The sequence below is a fragment of the Apis laboriosa genome, unplaced genomic scaffold, assembly GCF_014066325.1.
Source record: "Apis laboriosa isolate Shangri-la unplaced genomic scaffold, ASM1406632v1 scaffold23_cov150, whole genome shotgun sequence".
In the NCBI taxonomy this organism is placed as follows: Eukaryota; Metazoa; Arthropoda; class Insecta; order Hymenoptera; family Apidae; genus Apis; species Apis laboriosa.
In genome coordinates, this window is record NW_025222452.1 from 1,507,374 (window position 1) to 1,533,108 (window position 25,735).

The 25,735-nt window shown below is 34.4% G+C and overlaps 1 protein-coding gene across 48 annotated transcripts in view; it reads left to right on the forward strand.

Annotated features, from left to right (window-relative positions):
- LOC122713273 (longitudinals lacking protein) overlaps positions 1-25,735 on the forward strand; it is a 188,725-nt gene that overhangs the window by 24,529 nt on the left and 138,461 nt on the right. For 2 of the 48 annotated variants that reach the window (XM_043933543.1, XM_043933544.1), the window contains exon 7: positions 12,866-15,080. The exons of 34 other annotated variants lie outside the window; for them this stretch is intronic. In XM_043933543.1, coding sequence (XP_043789478.1) covers positions 12,866-14,199 — 1,334 coding nt within the window. In that variant the 3' untranslated portion in view covers positions 14,200-15,080. Of the gene's footprint in view, positions 1-3,725; positions 4,131-5,325; positions 6,090-9,586; positions 10,988-12,865; positions 15,089-16,861; positions 18,677-19,163; positions 19,484-20,176; positions 21,153-23,215; positions 23,551-25,259; positions 25,577-25,735 lie in introns of those variants that run through there. 12 more of the 48 variants (XM_043933553.1, XM_043933548.1, XM_043933577.1 and 9 more) reach the window with 12 other exon arrangements.

The window sequence follows — 25,735 nt, forward strand, 5'->3', positions numbered from 1 at the left end:
TTTTTTTTTTTTTTTTTTTTCCTTATATTTTTTAGACTCTGTGATTTTTCATATTACTCTTGTTTTTTTCTCTCTAACGGTAAAAATTATTTGACGCATAATGTACATTTTTCTTTTTTGTTAGTATTTTTGGAATCTTACCTGCTGTTGTCCAAAGGCATAACCAAAGGAAGAACTTTTGTGATAAAAGTTTGAATCGTATGTACAAAAAAGAGTCAATTGTTATTAGCGACATAAATTTTTATTGTTTGTTTTTCTTTAATCACGATATATTTATTAATGGCAAAATTTCTTATCAGGCAGTTATATTGTAAGGAGGATTATTATTATTATTATTATTATTTCATTTCGTGTAAAAAAACGATTGTAATACGTGCGATACGTCATCGACACGCGGAATTGAATAATGTAACATTACATTATATATCTAGAAAGGAAAAATTGAATCCAAATGTCGAGTCGTTTCATCGTCGAATCGTGTCATTTTTTTTAACCTGTATCTATTCGAAATAAATTCGTCTAGACCATTCGATCTGCATCGAATAAAAGAATTGTTGCAGCAAATTGGATGCGAGTATAGCGTCGCGATGCTCTTTAATTTTTAGCCGATTTTTTCTTTTCTAATTTCTAATTTTTCTTTAATTTTAAATTACAATTAAATGTTCAAGAAATTTGTGACGTTACGAGAAGAAAATTATTTAGACATCGAATTTTGTCATCGTACGACATGTTAGAAACTGCCAAATAATTTAATTAACAAATAATGCCAAATAAATAATATTCCTACCTATTTTTTCTTTTTTTTTTTTTTTTCTTTTTTTTTTTCTTTTTTTTTTTCTTTTAATAGCTTATTGGAGTAATATGTATGTAAGTTATTTTATACATTGGAAGATGAAGTGTATATATATGAGTGTATACAAGCATGTAGATGATATCTGTTTAAATCTGTTGAATAAGGTAAGAGATGTACAGGATGTCCCAAAAATATGAGAATATTCAAATTGATTCTTGATAATAATTTGAAGCAACATTTTCTTTTTCAAAAATTTTCGTTACGGCTCTATTATCACGTTATTAAAAAAAAAATTATCAGGTAGCCGAGCATAAATCCAAGCAACATATATCGAAGAAAATGTCCAAAATGTTGATTAGTGTAACTTATTCATTGTTGTTCATGATATAATTTTTTATCGATAAAAGAAATATTTGTTATATTCAACATATTTTCTTCCATATTTCTTTCATATATTGCTTGGATTTGTTTGTGCTCAGTCGACGGCTCATGCTATCGTCGCGGCTCGACTAAGTGCTTCGTAATTGGCCAATCTTTTTTTTTTTTTTTTTTTTTTTTTTTTTGTTAACAATTCGTTAATAAAGCAGTAATGAAAGTTTTTGAAAATATTGCTTGAAATTATCTTATGAATCGTATAATTCATAGGTGTTTTAGATTTTTGAGACATTTTGTATATATTAAATGGTTATTGATAATTAATTTCGGCAAAAATGTTGTTAAATCATATCTTGTATACACTTATCCTTGGATATGGCGTATGTAAAAGTGCGGTACTTTAACAATTCAATTTCTATAGAAATTAGTTTTTTCAACTAAGATTATAATCTAATATACACAGCGGATCAAAGATGTTATATTTTTTATCGCTGTCACGATGCATATCAAAGAAATATTTTTCATCGTGTACAAGATAGTTCGATTAATAATATAATTATTACATGTTATATATATATAAATATATAAATAAAATATATAATTTTTTAAATATAAATTTATACGAGAATTTTAACGAGAGAATCATGGATAATGTCGTTAATCGTTATAGTTACATTTATCATTGTCGTTGTCGAGCATTAAACATACATTAATTATTAATGCTCTTCGGATTTTACAAATTGTTATGAAAACTAAATAAAGTGAGATCTCGAAAAGAAAAAAAAGATCGTTTCCTTTGGATCTGACCCATATACAGTAACCATATTTAAATAATGTATTTATATTAATATGTAACGCAATAAAAAAGGATCGAAGTAAAAGCAGGATGACAACCTAATCGTATAAAGAAAAAAAATCATATCTTCGTTGAAGCATAACTCAATTAATCGTAAATATTTAAACCACTCTAAGGAGATGATAGTATCATCTATTTATCTCGACGAAATTATTAATTCCTTCACGCGTGTTAAATATAAAAATTTGATTTAAATTACACTTTTTGAAACGTTATTTTTTTCTTTCCTTTTTTCCTTTTTCTTTTTTTCAAAGTTTAAACATATTTAAAAATATTTGTTTCTAAATTACACAAATTAGTTGCAATTTTTTTTTATATTAGATCCTACTTATTAACAATTTTAGTTATAGAAATATCTTCTTAAATTTTAAAATTTCGTTCGAAACGATGATCGCGTTATAAGGTCGCGCTGTGTTTTGTTTTGGTAAGTAACTCGAACGTTTCAGTCGAGTTAACGACAGTGAAGCGAGCGCACGTGTAAACTTTCCTTCTCATTTGTGAAAACGATTATTTTTATAACACCAGTCTTTTAACCGTGGAAATAAATTACGTGCAGTATTCTTTAATAGCATTTTATCGCGCTTCTAAAAAAAGCTAAGTCTTTCCATTGCTATCGAATATTTCATCTTTCGAGCCAGATGTATTCTCTACTTTTGCCAAAAAGAAAATTCATTCCAAAATTCAAAAATTCATTTTCATAGACAGTGGTTCAAAAAATAGTGAGTGAATATAATTATCAATCCTTTCGATCGTTACGTTTTCTTTGAGATATAATCCAAGTGTAAACAAAATATAAATTTATCAATTGTCAAGAATTCAGTTGATGTTTTGCATAAATAAATACATGTAAACAATACACGTTGTTCGTGCTTGGTGCATAGTGGAAAATAGTGACTCTGCACTCTATTTTATAAATATATCTAAGCAAAAATAAATAGCAAACAATGTAATGCCTTCGAATTCGAGCCTACAATTTTACAGTGGAGAGTATTTTCCTGGTAAAAATTATCTTATCAAAATTATATGTTTATCCATTCATCTTTTAACTATATTTATAAATAAATTATTTAAAATTATTATTTTCGGCCATCTCTAAAATTAAATTATTTTTGAAATCGTATTCATATACGAATAAACTTATTATAATGTTAAACTGTTTTACATGTATTTATAACTTATATTATTACTATATTTATATACTACATTATACTTATATTATTATCATTCTTGAACATTTTTTTTAAATATATCTGCACAAAAAGAAGAGATAAGAAACTTTCTCTTTTATGGAAATATATCTAATCATCGTTTTTAAATTAAATAAATACACTATTTCTAAAAGAATTCAACGAGAATAGAACTAATTGATAAAAAAGAGTGAATATTTATATGAGGAGCACGTATTAAATATTAAAAATCTGATTATTCAAAGCGAGAAAGAAATTAACTTCTAAAACTTTTAAAATGTAAAAAAACATCTTCACTTATTCCGAAAATATATTTAACTCTCTTCATCACAGAAATGTGAGGCAAAATTCTTCAAGAACACTTTAATTGAAACACCATTATTGATTAACTCTCTAACTCATTAAGAAAAAAAGGAACGAACGAAGGATCTCATCCAATTCGAATCGTCTCCAAAGAAAGGAAAATATATAACAAAACTGTATCGATATTCGAGTTACTGCTTGTGTGTTGCAGCATTGATCCTCAATTTCAACGTCAAGGAATATCGATGCAACTTCTGCAACTGTCCATACTCCTCTCAAAGCCATTTGAAGAGGCATCTAACCAGAGGTTGCTTCATGGATCCCTCGTTCAGGATCGAGGAAAGACGAACGATGAATCGAATCGAGTCGAGGAACTACGTTTGCCCAAAGTGTTCCCAAGGATACAAGAACAAAAGGACACTGGACACGCATTTACGGACAGTTTGCGGCCGAGAACCGAAATTTCATTGTCCCTATTGCGGCCTCAGGAGTAAACATCCGCCTAACATTTACACTCACATTAGGCGTAGACACAAGGGGAAGGATTTGTTTTTAATTGTCGATAAAGATCAACGATGTTGAAGTATCGTGCTTTATCGATTTCTATGAATTTTTGTTAATTTTTTCCTCCCCTCCCTTTCCTATCCATATAATTTTTTCATGTTTGTTTAATATTTTTCTTTTTTCAATATTTTTCTTTTTCTTTTGAATACAATAAATAAAGTGTTTCGTTTTCTTTCCTGATTTTTTTCTTCCGTTGGTAAAAAAAAAAAAAAAATGAAAATTATAAATATCATCGTAAATGTATTTCGTATGAAGATAGTATTATTTACGTACGATAATCTTTGCTGTTTTACGTGAATATTTTCCAAATAACGAATAAATTAATGTTAATTTAATACGCAATTTTTTATGTTCCTTCTGTCTTCGGTTATTATCCTGTTTTATTATCGATTGAAAGAATTTGTTTATAACGTCGTATATATGATGATTCGAGCAGTTGGAACGGATCCTATTTTTTTTTTCTGATTGCGATTGGAAACAAGTGTTGAACATGAATGGTTCGAAGAAGATTAAATTTTAAATCCTTTTTTTTTTTTTTTTTTTTTTTTTTTTTTTTTTTTTTTTTTNATGGAAATGTATATATGCATATATCGTTGATATGCGATTGAAACGCGATTAAAGTATTTTGAAGAAATATATGATATTTGTTGAAAATAAGTATTTTCGTTCAATCTTGAATCTCTACAATTTTTCTTGATTTTCTTGAAGTTGTTTAAAATATTGTATTCACGTATTTTAAATTCTGTGGAAATTGCAAAAAATGATAATTAAAAATCAAATTAATTTATCATTAATGATAAAAAAAAACGTTTTTTAGAAAATATTCTTCAAAATATCTCGTAAATTTTCACTTTTTGATCACTTATAAAAAGAAAAAACGTTTGTATATTTTCATTAAAATAAAAAATATTGCAATTTGCAAATATAATTTTTTCCGTGTCATCATTTTTCTGTTCAAAATTTTTTTTTCTCGATTCCAATCGAAAAAAAATTATGATGATCATGTTCCAATTAAATCACTTGTACGTATGACATGTGAATTAATACTTAAGTAGAAACTGTGTATAGTAAAATTCGTAGCTAGCTATGTTTATTTCGATATTTTTTACATACATAATTTGATCAAATTATTTTATACATGCATGAGAAACACGGAAAATACATTAAAGGCAAACATTTAATTGTTAATAAACAAGTATGATATTGTAACAAAATTTAAAGGAACGTATTTTTTAATTTTGTTTCAGACTTCATAAAAACCGAATATAAAGAAGAATTTATCATTAAAACTGATGAAACGTTTATAATAGATGACCATAATTATGAATATAAGGAAGAAACTTATAATTGCAAACCAAAAGTGTACAGCCTTCGGAAAAGAGAATACGAGAATACCGAAAAATTCTATGAGGATATTTTTTATACCTGTGATATGTGTTACAAACAGTTTAGATGTTTCCGCACGTTAAAGTCTCATAAAACGAACGATTGTGGGAAAACATATTATTGCCCGAAATGTTACAAACCTTTCACATATCGTGCTAGTTTTTGTCGACACAAGAAACGTTGCATGAATTCGTAAGATAAGATCGAGTTGTATACATTGGAAACGCGATATTTTAAAGAAGAAATTTGAAAATAAATAAATAAATAAAAAATCATGTGATTAAAGAAGAAAAGAAAGAAAGAAAGAACAGCATAATATAAACAAAAAAGAGAAAATTAAAGTGAGAAAAGGAAGGAAATTTCTGCGAACGACTCATTGTTCTAAGAGATCGGAAGAAATGATAAAACGATATGAATTTACGAATCGAACGATAGTCAAGGTACACTTGACATGGTTTTATTCAACCGCTTGATTCCTTATCTTTTAGATGCCTTCGAATTTGAACGTTTCGTTATCGAACTTCTTGATATAGATCAAGCAAAGTTATTTAATTTTTCTTGACAGTGTTCACGATACTATTTACACTTCTCCAAACATTTTATGCGTCGCATATGCAAGAAATGCGAGAAACTATAAGAAGAACGAATAAATGTTGTTGCATTATTAAAGAATTTTTTATGCATATATTTTTATGTACATATATTATATACATATATATATGTATTATCAAAATAATGAAAGAGATAGAGTTTCAAGTTTCGTGCGGATCAATTCTCGCACGAAAGCTTAATTAAATTTTTTTTTATTGTTAGAATTATGCGCATTTTTTTTTTTTTTTTTTTACTGTTTTTCCTTCTTACATATACATTTTTCATCATCTTTTTATACCCACACAATCCTGTACGTAACAATTATATACACATACATACCGAATAATATATTACTTTATAATATTATTAATCGAATTATATTTTTGTTCTTTCGGCGCGTAAAATTTTATTTTCTTCTCTTCTCGACATGGGAATGATAAATTCGATGTTTTTTGACAGATGATTTTCGATGATTCGGATAATTCTCGAGACAGATCGGCGACAGATTTCGCTTCGGAATTGATCGCAACGCGACTAAATGTCAAAATCGAATAAAACTTGTTGTCCAAGATAGTGGATGAAGCGCATAGAACGTTGTATTCATCGATGATTATTATTACACGGGGGAATATTGTTTGAAATTTCGTTTTTGTTACGTCACGTATTGCTGTCGTGCATTTAATGCAGAGTGTTGTTGATCTGTAGTATTTTAGGAAACTTGATAAAATACCTGGATGTTCGGAACGTTTGAAACGGAAGCACGTGTGCGAATATTGTTACAAGCCGTTCACGCAATTAAGATTTCTGAACAAGCATCGTAATAATTATTGCTACTTCAATCCACGATCGATGTTTTACAAGACGAAGGCTTTCAGACTGTACATCTGCGGGGCTAGTTACAGTAAACAATCATTGTTGAAATCGCATATACGTTTCGATTGTGGCAAGACCTAGAAATGCGATTGCTGCGGCAAAACATTTTTGCACAGCAGCAGCCTACTAAAAACACAAATTGCAATCTTGTGGCGAAAAGGCGAAATAATGTCCATGATTATGTTGATATATCTCGAATTCGTGTTGCTCTCTCTCTCTCTCTCTCTCTCTCTCTCTCTCTCTCTCTCTCTCTCTCTCTCTCTCTCTCTCTCTCTCTCTAACGCACGCTTGAAAAATTTTAAAGTGATCCTAAATTTTTCCACGCACGAATTTTTTTAGGTAATAAATTTTACAGGTAGTCGAGAAGATCTGCTTGTCCAAAATTCAGTTTTTATTCATAATGGTGTTCGCTGGAAGAAAGGAAAATTGGTCAGAGGGGACTAGCCATTCCGAATTTTAAACTGAGAATTATGATTATTAAAATTCTTCTATTGTTCGATCTTTCGTTCTTAACGTTGATCGAAATTACAAACATCTATTTTTATATATTTTTTTATTCGATTTTGTGTCCCTTCGATCACCGTCTTCTTTGAATTTATTCTTCCTCAACTAAGAAATACACGTGCAAATTGTATTCTGTATTCTTTAAAAATTTTGCTGCAAATTGCGCTCGTTTGTACGTTATAAAACGAATAAAAAAGTATTGGATGGCATCTTCTCTTGTTCCTAACCTTTTTTTTTTTTAACATTTTCTGTCTTTTCTCGAAACACACGAAACACATTCACATACGTATACATCTTTGCTCTCCTCCCCCCCTCTCTTTGTCATTGCATTTCGTTCGATATTGGATATCAATCGTTCCAACAATGAAATCCGTCGAAATGAAAAACGATCATCAAAAAGAAAAAGAAAAAAAAATTTCTTATCATTATAAAAAATCTCCCTTTCGCAGGGAGCGAATATTGCAAATTAGCAATTCTTTTATTAAGAAACGGCAAACTGATTTACCCGACGCAAATTTACGGAGAGAGACGCGAGTTTGTTCCACGAGTTTGATGAACGAGACGAATGATGCATAACTGATATCGATCGTTAATAATGTTGCAGAGTTTTTCGCGGGGCACTCGATACGTGGGGACGACTCGAAAAGAAAATACAATTGCAAATACTGCGGCAAGGGTTTCACCCTTTCCGGTCATTTGAGGAGTCACCAGAAGAGTTTCTGCTATTGGAATCCTAGATCGACGTGCCACCAGTTGCAAAAGAGCCGGCCGTTCTCCTGCGGCCAGTGCGGCGCCTGTTACGCGAAACAGTCGCATCTCATTTTCCACGTTAGGCACGACTGTGGCAGAACGCAGAAATGCCCCGTTTGCGGGAAAACCTTTCTTCACAGTAGCAGCTTGCGCAAACACCGCCAACGCCCTCCCTGCAATTTTCAAACCCGTTAAATCAAACGTAACTCGGGATAACGAGAGTAGAGATGGGTCGAAACCTGAGTTTTCAAAAAAAAAAAAAAAAAAAANNAAAAAAAAAAAAAACAAAAACTCGAAGCTTATAATTGATTGGAATCTCGATAAATTTTAATTTTTTTTTTTTAAAAACTTTTCAACTTTTCAAAATTTATAAAAATTCCTTTTTTTTTCTTATTCGAGTTTCGAAAGTTTTTGAATTGTAAAAGAAAGTTCGAAATTTCAAAGGGTTTCGAATATCCCATTCCTAAGAAGAAGAAACACACCGAGTACATTGTATCGTATTCTAGAATATCCATTAGCATCGTATACTCTCCTTTGTGTGTGAAGTAAAATGTAACATAAGATATCCGTTAAAGAGGAGGAATACGACGAGAAACGAAAGAAAACGATCGCGATTAATTTTCTTAATTTCGCTTTCCTCGTGTTCGTAATCAATTATCATTCTCCACGATATTTGTGTGATTGAGATATGCGTTCGCTGATATGGTGCTCGATGTTTTCAGATATCCTCGCGTCAAGATTGATCGGCATTTGCCATTCGTCGAAACATTGAATCCGCAAACTCTACGAAGAAATGAGAGAGAGAGAGAGTAAGTGAGTGAGTGAGTGAGTGAGTGAGTGAGTGAATGAGAGAGAGAGAGAGAGAGAGAGAGAGAGAGAGAGAGAGAGAGAGAGATGGAGAGAGATGGAGAAATTTTGGAAGACTGTCGAAAGCATCGTTGTTTTTTTTCTTCTTCATTCCCCTCTTTCCCTCCTTCTTTAATTATAAATCTTGGAATTTATGACACGCGTTGCGAGAAGCATGACGATCATTAGAATAGATGGTTGTATTGTAGCTCTCAAAATTGTATTGTAGAAAATGTACGATGAGAATAAAAAAGGAATCGCAAATGATCAGCTCGCGATTGCCACTGGTAATAGGCCGATCGATTTTCTTCCTCTCCTCGTCGTTCGTTTTTTTTTATTTTTTTTCTTCCCCCTTCTCTCTTCTTTTCTTTGCATGATGAAATACGTACACGTCTCTACGGTGTGTCTTCTTTCTTTTTTCTTTTTTTCACCTCTCTTTGTTCTTCCTCGTGGTTTGAATTCTCTTTGTGTCACGTTTCTTTTTTTTTTCTTTTCTTTTTTTCAAGATTTGTAGAAAAAGGGGCGCAATTTTATTCGATTATTGTGATTGTGTTATAGGGAGAATGTTCGGCAAAGGGAAAGTAACGAGTTTCACCCGCGAGACCCGCGTGGCACGACCCACAATTCTCGAAGAGACCAAGCTGATCGTTCGACGGGACGCGACGAAGGGTGATACAAGCGCGTGCAAGATGTTCGAATTCAAGAAGTCGCGCCGGAGAAAGAACTTTCGGGAAGGAGGAGGTCCGGCAAGATCCGAAGATCCAGGGGAATTGAACGAAATCGTCTCGCTCACGGAGGGAGAATCGTCCGCGTGTGACGAGGACGCGACGCGAGAGAGAAGAAGAATGTTTGTAAAGAATCCTTGCAAACGAAGCTCTCGAAATAGGAATGAAAAGGAACGTAGATTGAAAATTCCACGCAACAGCGCGAAGATGGAATATTGCGATCAACACGAATTATTATCAAAACGAAAGATAAGCCCGCGCAAGGAATCGTCCACGTGCGATGAAAACGACAACGATAACGACAACAACGACAATACACGGGAGAGAGACTCGTTCGCGCAGATAAACAGTCCGAGCAAAGGCTCGCTTCGAAGGAGAATCTCGTTCGTGTTGGCGCGTAACGGAAACGGGGAAGAGGACGAAAGAGAGGGGATGAAAATACAGGCGCGGAGGAGAAGCCCGGGGAAAGGGGACGGAAGGGAGAAAATTTCATTCGTACGGATAGAGAACGAAGCGCTGACGTCGTCCAGTATGATCACCGAGGCACGGATGGAGAGGCTCGCGGATCGGGACGAAATGCTTTGCGAACAAGGCGAGAGCAACGGGGAGATAAAGGGAGAAAGATGGTCGGCGAGCAGCAGTTCGGAATGGATGGACGCCGGGGACGCGAGGAGGTACGCGAAAAGTTATAGGTGCGAGTGGTGCGAAGAGACGTTTCACCGTGCCACCAATTTGTCGTCGCACGTGAACAGAACCTGCCCAAGGAATCCGGACACGATGAGGAGGCGCAGCAATGGAAAGGATTTCATCGACACATTGTATGTTTGCGACACGTGCGGGCGCCGTTTCAAGCACAGAAAGAATTTAACCTTTCACGCGCGGAACGAATGCGGAAAAGTTAGCACGTGCGAATTCTGCAAGAAGGATTTTAAGGCGGCGAAGGTGCCGTATAGGCATCGGGAAGCGTGCAAGAGAAGGTGCGAACAAACAAATGCCACTTCCGTGATGTTTCGCAGTAGGTCGTCTCGTAGTCATGATGCCAATGATTCCATCGTGTCCGATAGTTCCACTTCGAATTTTATGTTCGAGATTATATCGGACAGCGAATAATTTATTTTGTGAAATTCTTTTTTGCTTTTGTTTGTTTGTTTGTTTTTTTTGGATTTAATTAATATGAAAATATTATAGTTTTGTTTTAGATTCCATCGTGTCCGATAGTTCTATTTCGAATTTCATATTCGAGATTATATTACTCGGACAACGAATAGTTTTTTTCGTAAAATTCTTTTTTGTTTTTGTTTTTTATTTAATTAGTATGAAAATATTTATTACAGTTTTGTTAAATTCCATCCAATAGTTCCACTTCGAATTTTATATTCGAGATTATATCGGACAGTGAATAATTTATTTCGTGAAATTCTTTTTTGCTTTTATTTATTTATTTTTTTTCTTGAATTTAATTACTGTAATAGTATTTATTATAATTTTGTCTTAGATTCCAACATGTTCAATAGTTCTATTTCGAATTTCATATTCCAGATATCGGACAGCGAATAACTTATTTCGTGAAATTCTTTTTGTTTTTTATTTATTTTTTTTTGTATTTAATTAGTATAAAAGTTTATTACAATTTATTACAATTTATTATTTATTACAATTTTGTTTTATGTTTTGTTATAAATGGTATTTGTATTGATATTATTGATATTAATCTATATCTTATTTTACTTTAAACATATCGTGACGAAGTACAGGATTCTTTTTTTATTTATTTATTTTTTTGTACGTTTTATATCTTAAATTATTTTTTTTTTTTTGCCATTATTCAGCAACGATTGATTCGGTTAATTCGGAAAAAGTTTCTATTTATTTTAGAAAATTTTACTATTTAATTTTCAAATATATACATAAAATTAGATCCTTTTATTTTCGTTTCGTATTTATAACAAAATAACATCGTATTCGATATTTTGTATGCATGATCATATAAATCACACAATTAGCAGTAATGCATAATCTGTTCTTCGATTATCGAAATCGATGATTTTGATTTAAAGATTTTTTTTTAAATATATTTTTAAGCATGATGTAATCTCGTTCGAATCATTATAATTTTTTTTACAAAACTATTGCGAAGTTCTATGTAATAGTATATATATATATACATTCATATATATACAATGAATAAAATCAAATTAATTCACACACATTCGTGTTAAAACCATCATCGTAATTTTAAAGAGAAAAGATGCAATATAAAAAAACTAAGAAATGAAAATATCTTATGTTTCTTATCCAATATTCTTGCAACTTTATTCTTTCCTCGAAATCCAAAACCGATTTTCAAATTATTAAGATTTTGAATATAATATACAAAGTGTCTCAGAAGCGAAGGCTTTAATTGTTAATTTCAAGCAACTTCTTCCTTTGCGAAGATTTTGTTAAGGAAAATGATCGATCATTGGTATGCGCACAATTAACGAAATCGAAACGAAAATTTTTGTAAGAGAAAGAAATTTTTTCGAATCAGTGTTCAATTCAATCGGTCAATCCTTTTGGGTCAACGTTTATATTATATCAATATCTCATTGAGGAACGAGAAAAAGATCTTTGTTCTAAGTTTATATGCGATACTTGTGATTAAGATAATATATTTTTAGACTCTTTTGTATTGGGTTAGGAAGACTTTGGAAAAGGTCTTTTTTTTTTCTTTTTATTTAGATCTTCGAATTTGTATATTATTATGAGAAGAATTCATAGCTAACGTTTGTTAATCCTTAAATTGTAACAACATAAGAAAGCGTGTAATGAGAATAAAAGGAGAAATTACGATGATCGTTCGCCATTATTTTTACTCGTTCGACCGATTTCCTCTCTTTCCATTTTTTTTTTTCACCATTTCCTTGCCTTGTTTTTCTTTCCTCTGCACGATAACGGCTGTAGAAACACGACTACAATGGGTTTTCTTCTTCTTTTTCTTTTTTCCCCTTAATTTACTATTTTCTTTTTAATCCCCCCTCTTTGATTTTTTTCTCTCTTCATTCCTTCCCCTTCTTCGAAGTTTCAAAAGCAAACGTAAACGGAAATTATTATTATTCGAATTGTGTTACAGGAAACGCGTCGAGGAAAAAGAGAACGAGATTCGAGGCGGAGCAGCTCGAGAGGATACTGTACGCGTTGAACAAAAATGAGGAGATAAGCATCCGCCCGATCGCAAGAGTGGTGCGCAAGGTGAATAATCATGAAAAGATGACGAGCTCGAGCCTATTCGATCGCGAGAAAAATTCGATCGAACGACGAATCGACGAGAACGAATCTCGCGGAAACTTAAACGATGAAAGCGCGAGCAACAAAGAAAGTATCGAAAGTTTTTCGAGCGGAGAAAACGGTTGGAAGGAGGGAGGCGCGAAGGAAGAAAGAAATAAAGATACGAGCGAAGAAATGAGCGATAAAATATCGATTAAATGGGCAGAGAGCGAGCGAGAAATGGAGATATCTTGCATCCGATTGGATAGCAGTCCCCCTCCTAAATTAAACAAGTTAAACAAAAAATTATACGATCAAGGATGGAACGAGAGAGGGGGAAAGTTGGCTGTGGCCAAGGAGAAGAGGAGCGTACGAGGAGGAAAGGGCAAAGGGAGGAAAGATTTGCGCGGGCAAAGCGAAAGTTCGTCCAAACTCGAGAATTCGCGCGAGCGGGTGGAAAAGTGGCGCGAGCGCGAGGAGAACTGCGAGGAGAGAGTGAGCTCGGAGAGGAGAGTGGGGCAGAGGAGGGGAAACTCGCGAGAACGAGTTTTTAACAAGAGTTGGCGGGGCGAAAGTTGGAAGCAAAGGAAAGAAGATCAGAGGAAGGAGGAGGGGGGTTCGTTCGTAAGGAATAGAAACGAAGTGGGGGAAAAGGAAGAGATGGCCGGGCCGAGCAACGAGGATAACAGGATGCGAAGGGATTCGATCAGCAGCACCGCCTCAACCGTCACCGAGTGGATGGATGCGGTGGATCTTAACAAATACAGGACGACTTACTCTTGCAAATTGTGCAAGAAAACGTTTCTTCGCGCCACCAATTTGTCATCGCACATGAAGAGGAATTGCCTGAAGAATCCGGAGGCGAAGTGTAACAAGCGTTCGGTGAACAGCAGCTCGCATGTTTGCAAAACGTGCGGCCATTGTTTCAAGGAGAGGAAAAGTTTGACCCATCACATACGAAACGAGTGCGGGAGGATAAGCATGTGCGAGTTTTGCAACAGGATTTTCAAAGCTGCTAAAGTACCGTATCGCCATTACGGGATTTGTAAGAACAAGCAAACAAGGAAAAACAATGCGACGCCTGTGTCGTACGTGAGACGATTCGGGCAGAGGAGCAATGATGAAAGTGATTGCACTATATCCGAGTGCAGCAGTCCCTCTTTGAACATTACGGATGAAGTGGCATCCGACACCGAATAAATTATTTCGTAAAAAAAAAAAAGTGTTCTTTTTTTATATTGTCGTATTTTTAATTCTTTATATTTTCTTATATTTTTGATTTTTTTTTTTTTGCACCGAATTCATGCAAGAATATTTATTAATACTGTGTTCATTCTTCAATTATGTAAGTATTTTAGAAACAGAAATGATATAATACGGTTAATTTACATTATTCAGTATTATTAGCACCGGTAATAAATTCAGTCTATCGATTCGGTTTACTTGAACGTGCAATGGAAAATTTTGTTTTTTTTTATCATTTTTTTTTTTATATATCTCATTTATTTGCCATTGAGTAAACTACTTAAACAGGCAACCTCGTACGTTTCTGTTACTATTATTATTATTAATATTATAGAAAAAAATTATTTATTTTTCGTTTGATAAAAGATATTTCCATTTCGTTTTAACTTGTAACAAAAGTGTAGTACTCGATAAATATTCCGATAATGATCAACAACCGTATTCTATCTATGATGTTAAAGATTATTTAAATTATCATTGTAACGACAAAACAAAAATGTATCATTATTTATGATACATGTTTCGAGATATACAAATCAATTTATTGAACATCGATTCTCTTTTAGATTTTAAGTATACATTATAAATATAATGTGATATCGTGCGAATCAGATTGCCATATTTATATTTTATAGAATTAGCGATGCGAATTCCTATATGTAAAAGCATTACAAATAAATCAAAGTTATCAAACTCGCGCACATTCATCCTATCGTCATAATTCTGAAAAAAAAATCAATACAGAATTACGTTGAAAAATAATATATATGTACGAAAATTCTTTAGAAGGATCGATTGTCACAGGCATTTTTAAGAAACGTGTTCGTCACATTCTCGAGAAAATCGATCTTCCAAAGGATTTCCACAATCTGGATATTCCTAATATAAATCATACGTGTATACATATTCTCTGATTTCTTCTTTCCCTGTATATTAATCTTATCTCTTCTCCCCTTTTCTTCCCTCCTCTCTCTTACTAGATCTCTCTTTCTGCACCATTAAACGAGACAATACACGAATCGAGAAAAAATGCGAGATAAAGTAAAAAAAAAAAAAAAAAAAAAAAAAAGAGCAAAAAAAAGGAAAGAGAACTCGTCGATCTGTTAGAAAAGCGAAAGTAGCTTTTGAAGGAGCATGGATGGAGAAAAACAAAAAAAAAGCAAAGAACAAAAAAAACAAAAATTGTATTTTTCTGCAATGTCGTCAACTCGTTGGTTTCCATTTCCAATCTGTTGTTCTTTCTAATAACTTGCAACAAAAATTCGATTCTTTTTTCTAGATCCGATGTACGGCCAGTTACACTCGTCGTACATTCGCCCTGAAATGATAGGAGGAGGGAGATCGATGGGTGGAGATGCAGGTTATCAGCAACCGGGAAGAGATTTCTCCAAGTCGCAGCAGCCGAAGGACGAGTCGTTCCTCTACGTGGAGGCGGCCGGTTGTCGTCAAGAGCCTCCTCCTCCTCCCCCTCCGTTGCCAACCTCCGTTTCTTCGAGGGCCCACTGGCCCGACAGTGTCTCCGTTCAAAATTCCGTGCCGAGGAAAAAGTTTTATTGTCCACGGTGTAACAGTGGTTACACCAGACTCTCCGACATGAAAACCCATTGCCATTTCCAGTGCGGTAAAGAGCCCCGTTACCAGTGCCCGTATTGCACCAAGAAGGCGAAATTCTCCTCGAACATGTACGTCCACGTGCGACGCATGCACAAGGACGAGAAGTTGCAGATTATCGACTTGTATAAACAATTGTCCAGAGTACGTTACTAGCTGGCATACGATAAATGTAAACACGATTAAGAAATATATATATATATATATATATATATATATATATATATATATATTATATAAAGGAGAGACCGACTGGTGGAGAAGAAAATTATAGAGAATAAAGAAAAAGAAAAAGGGAAGAAAGGAGGAGATCTCTCGATACGTACATATCCCCCCTTAAAGTTTATTTAAAAATTTCACACACTGTTACCTTTCTAGTTTTCTAAGATTATCGTCATTTAACGTTTTCCAGCAACGAGTGTAATTTCGTTCGAACGATAGGCGGGAAAATATTCTCTTGATATTTGCAAGAAGTGAATTTAAAAAAGAAAAAAAAAAAAAAAATATTCACGATATTTTAATCCTATTGCGGTTTCAAAATCCATGCCGATGAGCCAAAAGTGGTTTTCCAAATGATTTTTCACGATTGTTCGAAAGGGCGAATTTAGATATCGATCCATCTTGTTCAATTAATTAACATTTGTCATCGATCTACTCTGAATAAAGTGCATTTTGAATCTCTCTTATCCCAACGACTCACGTTATTATTTTTTTTTTTCTCTCTTGGGATTTTTTTCTTTATTTTTCTATTCGTTTTGTTTTCGTTAGCATGATTGTTGTTTTACGAGTAAAACCAGCAATGTCTCTTGTTTCTTCTCTGCCGTCTGCTGAATAGAACTTGAACGTGAACGTGAAAAGATGATTTATCAGGAGAAAAAGTATCTCTTCTCTCTTTTTTGATTTAAAAAAAAAAAAAAAAACAAGCGACAAAAACGCCTACAACACAAATCTCGGTAGTTGAAAACATTGTCAAAATTTTACTGATCGTCGCACTGAATTTTTCCAGGTTTCAAACAATTTGCCACGTCAAGAATGTTATTGAGCGCGGGACACCGTGGCAGGCTTTACAGAAGTTTCATACCGAACAGTACGAGGTATCCTTGCGCCAATTGCACGAGCGTATTCGGCCAGAAACGAAGCCTCCTCACGCACTTGAGATACGAGTGCGGCCAACCGCCCCGCTTCAAATGCCCTTACTGTGATCTGATCTCGAAGAAGACGTCCAACATACAGAAGCATATACGCCGGAAACACGAGGGGAACGCGGTCTACGTTCAGGATATTTATCTACTACCAAATCTGACCGTTTGAACCACGCATTCGTCGTCTCGTTTTATTCACGAACTCCTTCCTTTTTTTTTTTCTTTCTTTCTTTCTTTCGTCGATCCTTCGAAGTTGAGCCAAATTTTTCTTTTCTTCTTTTTTCTCTTTGTCTTTTCTCCTCCATGCCATACCGTCAATTTTTATTCACTCGCACATTGTTATCGTGCGACAACAACTTTTTCCCGACATCCGATCGAGGTTTTACTTTATCGTTTAACCCTTTGCGCTCCAATGATGACTATTCGGTTCGATAACTCCAGAAGTGACTCTCCGCCATTACTCGGATCGATGCGGCAATTCGAACGGCGACAATATTTATTTATGCTCGATTTTTTAAAAATATCGCTTCACGAATAGATTCCTAAGCTCTTTATAATCTTATAAAGCGTAGAATAATATATATCGAATGCTTAGATTTTTTTTATCTCAAATTAGATCGCGGATCGAACTATATTTTCGGTGTCCAAGTCCAGACATCATGGGAATAGAAATATTATTTTCAAAGTTTTTTAGTTTTGTAAGCATGAAATACGGTAATGAAATTAATTCGAGCGAAGATGAGCTTGATTTTTCGTTATTGAATAACGAAATTATTTTTATTCATTTGAGAAATTGACGATAGAGAGAAGGAAAATAGCGATGAGAATAGAGATGTAGTATAAGAAGAATATAGAATGAATGAAAAATAAGAATAATAGACAGTGAATGTTATTGGAATTGTAAGATTTGCTCTCAATAAAATAAGAAAAGTGAAAGACATCAAACGATATTTTATCGCGATATTTGCGCTGATAAACCGAGGATGCATCTTGGTAATTATATTATTATTAAAATATCATGCAAAACAACGATATAGATTTTAATATTCAACAAATTTTCTTTCTTTACATGTAAAGATAACATAAAATGTTAGAATATAAAAGTTTTATACGTTAACTTATATGTGAAATCATTTTAAGTTAGCTAAGAAATTTACCGAACGGAAATCATCTGGAGTTGTTGGTTCGACGAAAAAGGTCTGGAGTGCAAAGGGTTATTTCAGATATTTCTCGTCTTCGAACTCTTCATCAGTGGATCAGCAAAAAGGAGAGAAGTAGTTTGAAATCGGTTCCAGTGCGGGGTGATTTTCTTGTTAACTCAGACTCAAAAGCGATAGAATAATCCATGACGATAATTTAAATATTTGAACGCGACTTTGTATACGAGACTTGTAACATCAATCTTTGTTTATCGATATATACACGTTATATACACGTATCAAAAATAAAATTATCGTTGTGATTTTTACTGCCTTTGGAATATCATTTATGAGGAAATTACCCTGTATATAGAGAGAGATGTATGAGAGCGAGAGAGGAAGAGAGAGAGAGAGAAAGGGATGCATTGATCCGATCGCGAAGAGATACTTAGTTTCATGGTCAGTGCAATAATTCCAACGTTCGCGTTCTATGCTCACAATGTATCCTCCGTTAACGTGCGTTTCGTCAATAAACAGACTGTTTGATCAATTTGAATAATCTTGTTGCTCGTCCTCGATTTCGCAAACTCCTTTTTTTTTTATTTTACTCGCGAGAAAACAAATCATCGTTTCAGGCGTAATTTCAATATGATTCTTCGATTTGTATTGTGTAGATCGATCGAGAAAAGTCCATTGATCGCATTAACTTCATTGCTTTCATCAATCGAATCGATGGATAAGAGGGAAAGAAATAGGATAAAAAATTGAGTATCAAATTTCGCCAATGATCATATATATTGCAATCATCGACGAAGATAATCATCGATCTCGAGTGAAAAAAAAAAAAACAAATAAAGCACGAAATACACATTCGAGATACTTCGACAAACATCTCGTTTAATGTTTCAAGATTTATATATATATTTTTTTTTCTTCGTTCTTCGACCGATCGAGAAAAATTCGTACGTGGATCACAGCCAAGATAGCAGACTGGCCTACTTCTTGTAATGTTTCCTTTTGTTCGCAGACGAGTTATTCCTGTACAATCCTGTGCTACTGGGCGAACGAAACGCCACCTCGTCGCAGTTTGCTTTGCAACAAGTTCGCAACGTCAAGTTTCCGTGTCCAAAGTGTAGCAGCGTTTTCAATCGGAAGAACAACTTGCAGAAGCATCTCAAGTACGAGTGCGGCCAATTGCCGAGGTTCAAGTGTCCTTATTGCGAGTACCGTTCGAAGAAAACGTCCAATGTTCGCACCCACGTCCGCTCCATTCATTTCGGTTGTAACGTTTACGTGATCGATCTCAAATCCGATGCGATTAATTGTTTATGAATTTTATTTTGAAACGTTTCAGATATCGGTATCTATCGATTTAGATGCCGTTTATATTTCGGATTCGAAATTCAAATCTTCTGCATGCTCGTTAACAAAATATTTCTTTACGATTGTTCAATCGGATTTGTCATTATAAATTGTAACCATAGAAAATTTCCAAACGTATCCACTCGAGATATCCCGATTAGACCCGATCATTTCCGAATTACCTGACATCTACCAACTAAATTACGAACTTTTAGAATCCCGATCTAATCCGACGGATACCGAATTCAACCGAAGTTCCACGCGATAATCTGCACAAACATTAACACTAGAAGAATAAAAGAGAACAAAAGAATGAAAGAGAAAGAGAGAGAGAGAGAGAGAGAGAATGAAAGAATGAGAGAATGAGAGAGATAATGTGTGATTTTCTTGTACAAAACAGACCAATTACTATTCTTTTTTATAAATGGTCGAAATAAAGTTTTCTTTTGTTCAAGAACAAATCGCGTACGCTTAAAAAAAGAGAAAGAAAGGGAGGGATTCGAGAACGTTGCGGGTATCGTTTATATCGAAAATGATTGTTAACGTTTGCGCTTTATTTATCAATAACATCCTTTTCCTCGATATTCCATCAATCGATATCGAATGGAACATCCATTGAATGGAACGTGTTCGTTGCTCGAGCGCGGACACTGACGAGTTCCGAACATTTTCTTACAGATCTGGAACATCTGGGCGGCTTCAAGATACCGGGGAGCGCGGTGCCAAGAGGTACGGACTTTCAAGACCGGAACAAAGGCAGGTTCCCTTGTCCAAGGTGTACGAGCATATTCAACCGGAAGAACAATTTGTACTCGCACTTGAAATTCGAGTGCGGTCAGCTACCGAGATTCGGCTGCCCGTATTGCGATTACGCGTCGAAGAAATCCTCGAATATACGCGCGCACGTGCGACGAAAGCATTATGGTTACGACGTGAGCGTGGTCAACGTGTCGCGCGATAAAACGTTTGAGGCGACAATGGAAGACGAGGAGGACAGAAATCTCGGGCAAACCTTTTAAAAAACCGATACTCGTTTGACCTCGTTTCTTTTCAACATGTATTTTTATCATCGTATCTCTCTCTGTTATCGTGATAGAGTTGATATTATAAATCAAACGTAAAAAAAAATTGCACGTAAAAAAAAAAAACAAACGCACTCAAGATTGCACATATACGGAGATGCAACACACGCACACTCGGATATAAATATGTAATATTTTCGATGTAATTATTTTCACCTACTATCATACCATACCAAAATCATCGCATATCTAAGCCTTTTTTCGTTGCTCTCCTAATAGATATATATCTATTATATATACATATATATCTATATATTTTCACATCACACTCTGACACTCTGATATGTCTTGTCTGCTCGAAAAAACGGAAAATAATAATAATAACAATAAATTATTAAAAAAAAAAAAGAAAAACTGTGATCATCATCTATAACATTGCATAATTAACGAGCAACGATCTCTTCATTGTCTTCATCCTTCTTCTCTTCACGGAAGATATCAAGCCTCTCCCGGTGTTAATCGTCGAACACCGCGGTGAGATCGACGGCCGAAGAAGGTTTGACATCGACTACTACCGAATTATTATTTTCTCCTCTACTTCCTCTTTTTTTTTTTTGTGTTGCGCAGGTGTGTTTCCGGAACTACACTGACGGGGACGTCGTGTTCTTGTTTCTGTTCCAGGGGTGAATTATTGCTGGTTCACCGGTGTCGCGAAGCCGTGGCAGAACGTTCTCCATCAACGACCCGGCACGCAACAAGGGCACGCAACGAGGAGCGGCACCGGCGGCACAAGCATCGTTTCGCCATCCGATTCCTCGAGGGTGCTCGACCGGAAATTCCCCTGTCCTAATTGCACCAGCGTGTTCAGTAGGAAGGGCGGGCTCACCTACCATCAAAAATTCGAGTGCGGCCAAAACCCTCGGTTCAATTGCCCGTACTGCAGTTATTGCGCGAGGCACATCTCGAACGCCCGCCGACACGTGCGCAAATGCCATCCGGGAAGAGACGTGTACACGGTGGACCTTTGCCAGTTGCAACAGAACGTCGCTTGAAACTACACTCGCCGAAGATTCGAAAGCTCGCAACCGGAAGAAGGGGGCTTCGATCGGAAGCCGTGGAATATATATTTAAGAGGCGTGTTCCTTTTCATTCTTGCACTCGCCTCTTATATACACACCAACTTTCGTTCATCGTCGTTTGTCGTCGTTATTTGGAGGAATGGTGGTGCCGATCGAGATTCGTGTAAGACAACAAAAGTTTAGATATTTTTTAACGAGTTTTTTTTTTCACGAGTTTTTTTTTCACGAGTTCTCGATTTTTACGAATTTAACTAATTAATCATGACTGTTGTCGAGAATATACAATTCAGTCAATTTTGTGAATTAAATATGTTGATTTTCGATTTATTGTTCTGTATCTAGAAATATTCGAAGATATTTGGAAAAATTAAGAAAATAGAAAATATTGTAAATAATTCTACGATTATTACGAATATGTTGATAATTTCGCACTCGATTCGATTCGATATTGAACACGACGTTCTTTCTTCTTTTTCCAGGAGTTCCAATCACCCACGAGGGAAACGACCGAATGGAAAGAAGAATTTTCAAATGAAAAGACAGTAGGATTGAAATATGTGCGCGAATTACGTGATTTACGCGTAGATGATCGGTTGTATCAGAATTTTCGTTTCCACGCTCGAATCGAGAAGAATGAATTGTGTTTTTAAAGATTCGAAAGATCGATTCGATTCGAATCTGATGAATGGAACATTCAAAGTGAATACGTCGAAAATACCACGATACGATTGAACTGTGCATATTTCCGCAATAGAGAGATAAAAACGTGTATTCCAGAATTACACTTTTACAGCGGGACGTGTTAAACAATTGTATTTGCGATAATGTCGTTCTAGATTTTTTCACAAATATATAAAGCTGGAACAATGTTATTCGTTAATTACGTTTACTGGTAACAAGATACATATATATATATATATACAGGATGAGTCATATAATGTGATCACTTGAAGTAAAATTATTATTATAAATCATTTGTTACATGAAAAAATTGAAGTGAACATACGGGAGGATTTAATAATTCTTTGAAAGTAATTTATATATTTTAAAAAAAAGAATCTCTTTATCGTTCAAATTTTCGGTAAACAAGTCAATTAAATAGTTAATACTTTAATACTTAATCGATTTGTCAACTAAAAATTTAAACAATAAAGAAATTCTTAAAGAAGTTAGATAATTCATTCTCAAACCAATTGATTGGTTCTTGAACCTTTCATGTAGAGAACAACGTATATAAAAGATTCTCCGTATATATTCATGTTCAAAAAAGAAAATGAATAATCAAATCAATGCAATTATTTTACCACGAATTTTTTTCTTTCCACGAAACAAACAATTTAGAAACATCACTTCAAGCGATGACTTGATTATTCATCTCGTATATACACATCAATGTCTCGTCCAATCCCTGTCTTCCTCTTTCGACGAGCGTCGATCAATGGCTGGCTCGACAACGAACCAAACGTATAAGGTATAAGGTATAAGGTATGCCTCTTGTCGTCCTCCTCATGTCGAGAATTGTCGAGACAACTGGTCGAGTCGCATAGAAAACTTAACGATCGATCGAAACGTGCACGATGTCATCTGACCTGAGCCTTGTGTCGTTTCTGTTCCAGTGTGTTTCCAAGAGGCAGATTTCAGCCACGCGTCCAGCGACGGAAGAAGGCGTGAAAACTTTCAGAAATCGCCCGTTTCCGTAACGTACGGCGAGAAGCAAAAGTTCCCATGCCCGACATGCCCGAGCGTCTTCAGTCACAAGAACAATCTTTATTATCACGCCAAGTTCGAGTGTGGCCAAATGCCACGATTCAACTGCCCCTATTGTACTTACAGAACGAAACACGTGTCCAACGTTCGTGCCCACGTTCGTAGAAAGCATCCCGGTAACAACGTCTACGCCATTGACGTTTGTAAAATTTTAGACGGAAATGAATAATCCAACGTGTTATTCTCCTTTCAGGGAAGGAATTTTTAAATAAGGCTACTACGACGTACAATCTTTTTTTTTTTTTCTTTTTTTTTTTTTTCTTTTTGACATGGTATTCTTTGGACTTGAAGTTTTCTCCAAGAATCCTTCCATATGTATTTTCAGATATACGGATGATGTATATCCGCGGAATGAATCTAGGATTTGAGACGTCTTCTTCTTGGATGTAGAACAATTTCTTTTCTGTATATGTAATAATTGATTTTAGTTTTCGAGATATTTAAAAAAAAAAAGTGGTTGCTATTGCTACGTTGAAGTTTGAGTATAACTGGAATGCAAAAATAAGATATAAATTAAATCCTTGGGGTGACTGAGATTATAACGAACGAAGTGAATATGATAGATACTAAGTGCGATTTAATAATAGCAATCATTTTTTTTTGCAGATATTTGGACCAGTGATTAAATGCATGGAAAAAAGTTGTCCTCTATAATAAAACCTACGAGAGTTACATATCGTTCATCCATATCCTATCATATATGATAATCATTACTTATCCTCATATTGTTTTTAAAAAATTTTGATAAAAATGTTTGCGAATCAAATGTAACTTATTTTTTTTATTTTTATTTTTTTTTTTTTTNNNTTTTTTTTTTTGTTTAAGAAAATCGAGAATAATTCTAGTCTGATTAAAGTGATTAAGGATGTATTATATAATCACTAATAGCAATGAAGAAAGCTTTACATTTGATCTATATTCGCAAGAAATGTGGCTTAATATAGTAAAAGTGTTTTTAATCGAAATATACTTCCAATAAGATATATTGCGAATATGAAATTGTAATGTTGATTTCTAAAGAAATCGATGAAATTAAATTTCCTTTAAAAAGGTATACCGTTACTTCTCCCGCGATTTCGTTTCTTCTTGGAAACATCGATGATCGCTTCTCTTCCTGTCTCTCTCTTTTCCCCTCCTTCCCCCTCTCTTTTTCACTTCATCACTGCATTTCATTTGTATTTTTTTAAGGAAGAAAATTTTTATGTTTAGAAACGGAAAGCAAAGTAAAACAAAATCATTTTATTGATCTATGGATCTAATAAAATTGCAATTTTATTTGTACGAGAAGATCTTATAATAAATACAAAAATAGACAATGTATATATATATTACGAAACAAAAAGTGACAATCATTCGATTTCGTTCATAACGTTTTATTTTTTTCAAATTCTTAAAAATATCGTACCTTATACGATAACTCATCTTTCGCTTCAATATAGTCATTGTTCATTCGAATATGTGAATTCATTTGTAATTTTTGACATTTAATCATTTTTTTATGTGTTACTTAAAAATAATTTTTTTTCCAGAGTATTTACATTCTGAAATTTCTTGGTGACAGTTTGAGAATCTTTTGTCCTCTCTCTCTCTTCCTTTAATATAGAATTTACTGAATTTTATTTCGAAAATATAACATTTTTACACTTTTTTGCAACCAAAAACGTCGATAAATAATATGTTATGCAATGTTTATAGAAAGGAAGATACTCCCGTGATATTATTTCCCGAAACGAAAATGGTTTCGTGATTTTTGGCCCATTCTGCGCGTTTGTGAAACGAATTCTTCGATCGAGCAGCGTGGCGAGTGACTTAGTTGTTAGATGTGTTGAAATTGAAATTGTATTGTGATATCCATCTAAAACGATTAACCACGAGAACATTTGTATTTTCCAGAGCAATTATCGAACCACATCCAAAATTACGGATGGTGTCGCGTGATGGCGAATCGTAAAACGACTCATCCTCGAGTTCTCCGCAAGGAGATGAGACACCTATGTCCAAAATGTGGGCGTACATTCACCTGGCGGTACAATCTGCAGCATCATTTGAAGTACGCTTGTGGACAATTGCCGCGATTCAACTGTCCCTATTGCGCTTACAAGACTAAACACACGTCGAACGTTAGGGCCCATGTGCGTAGGAAGCATCCCGATAGAGAAGTCTACGTTGTCGATCTGATGAGTGTTCAACACTGAGTGAAGCATACGACTAAAATGCTATATGTAGATGAAATAGCGTGATAAATTGCGCATCGATCACCGAATTTTAATAAAAATCATCCTTACTTGACGAACACTCGCTCGTTCATTAAAAAATCCTTGCGTGCATGCGTTTCCTTCGTACGTGTCTCCTTATATCGTGATATTATT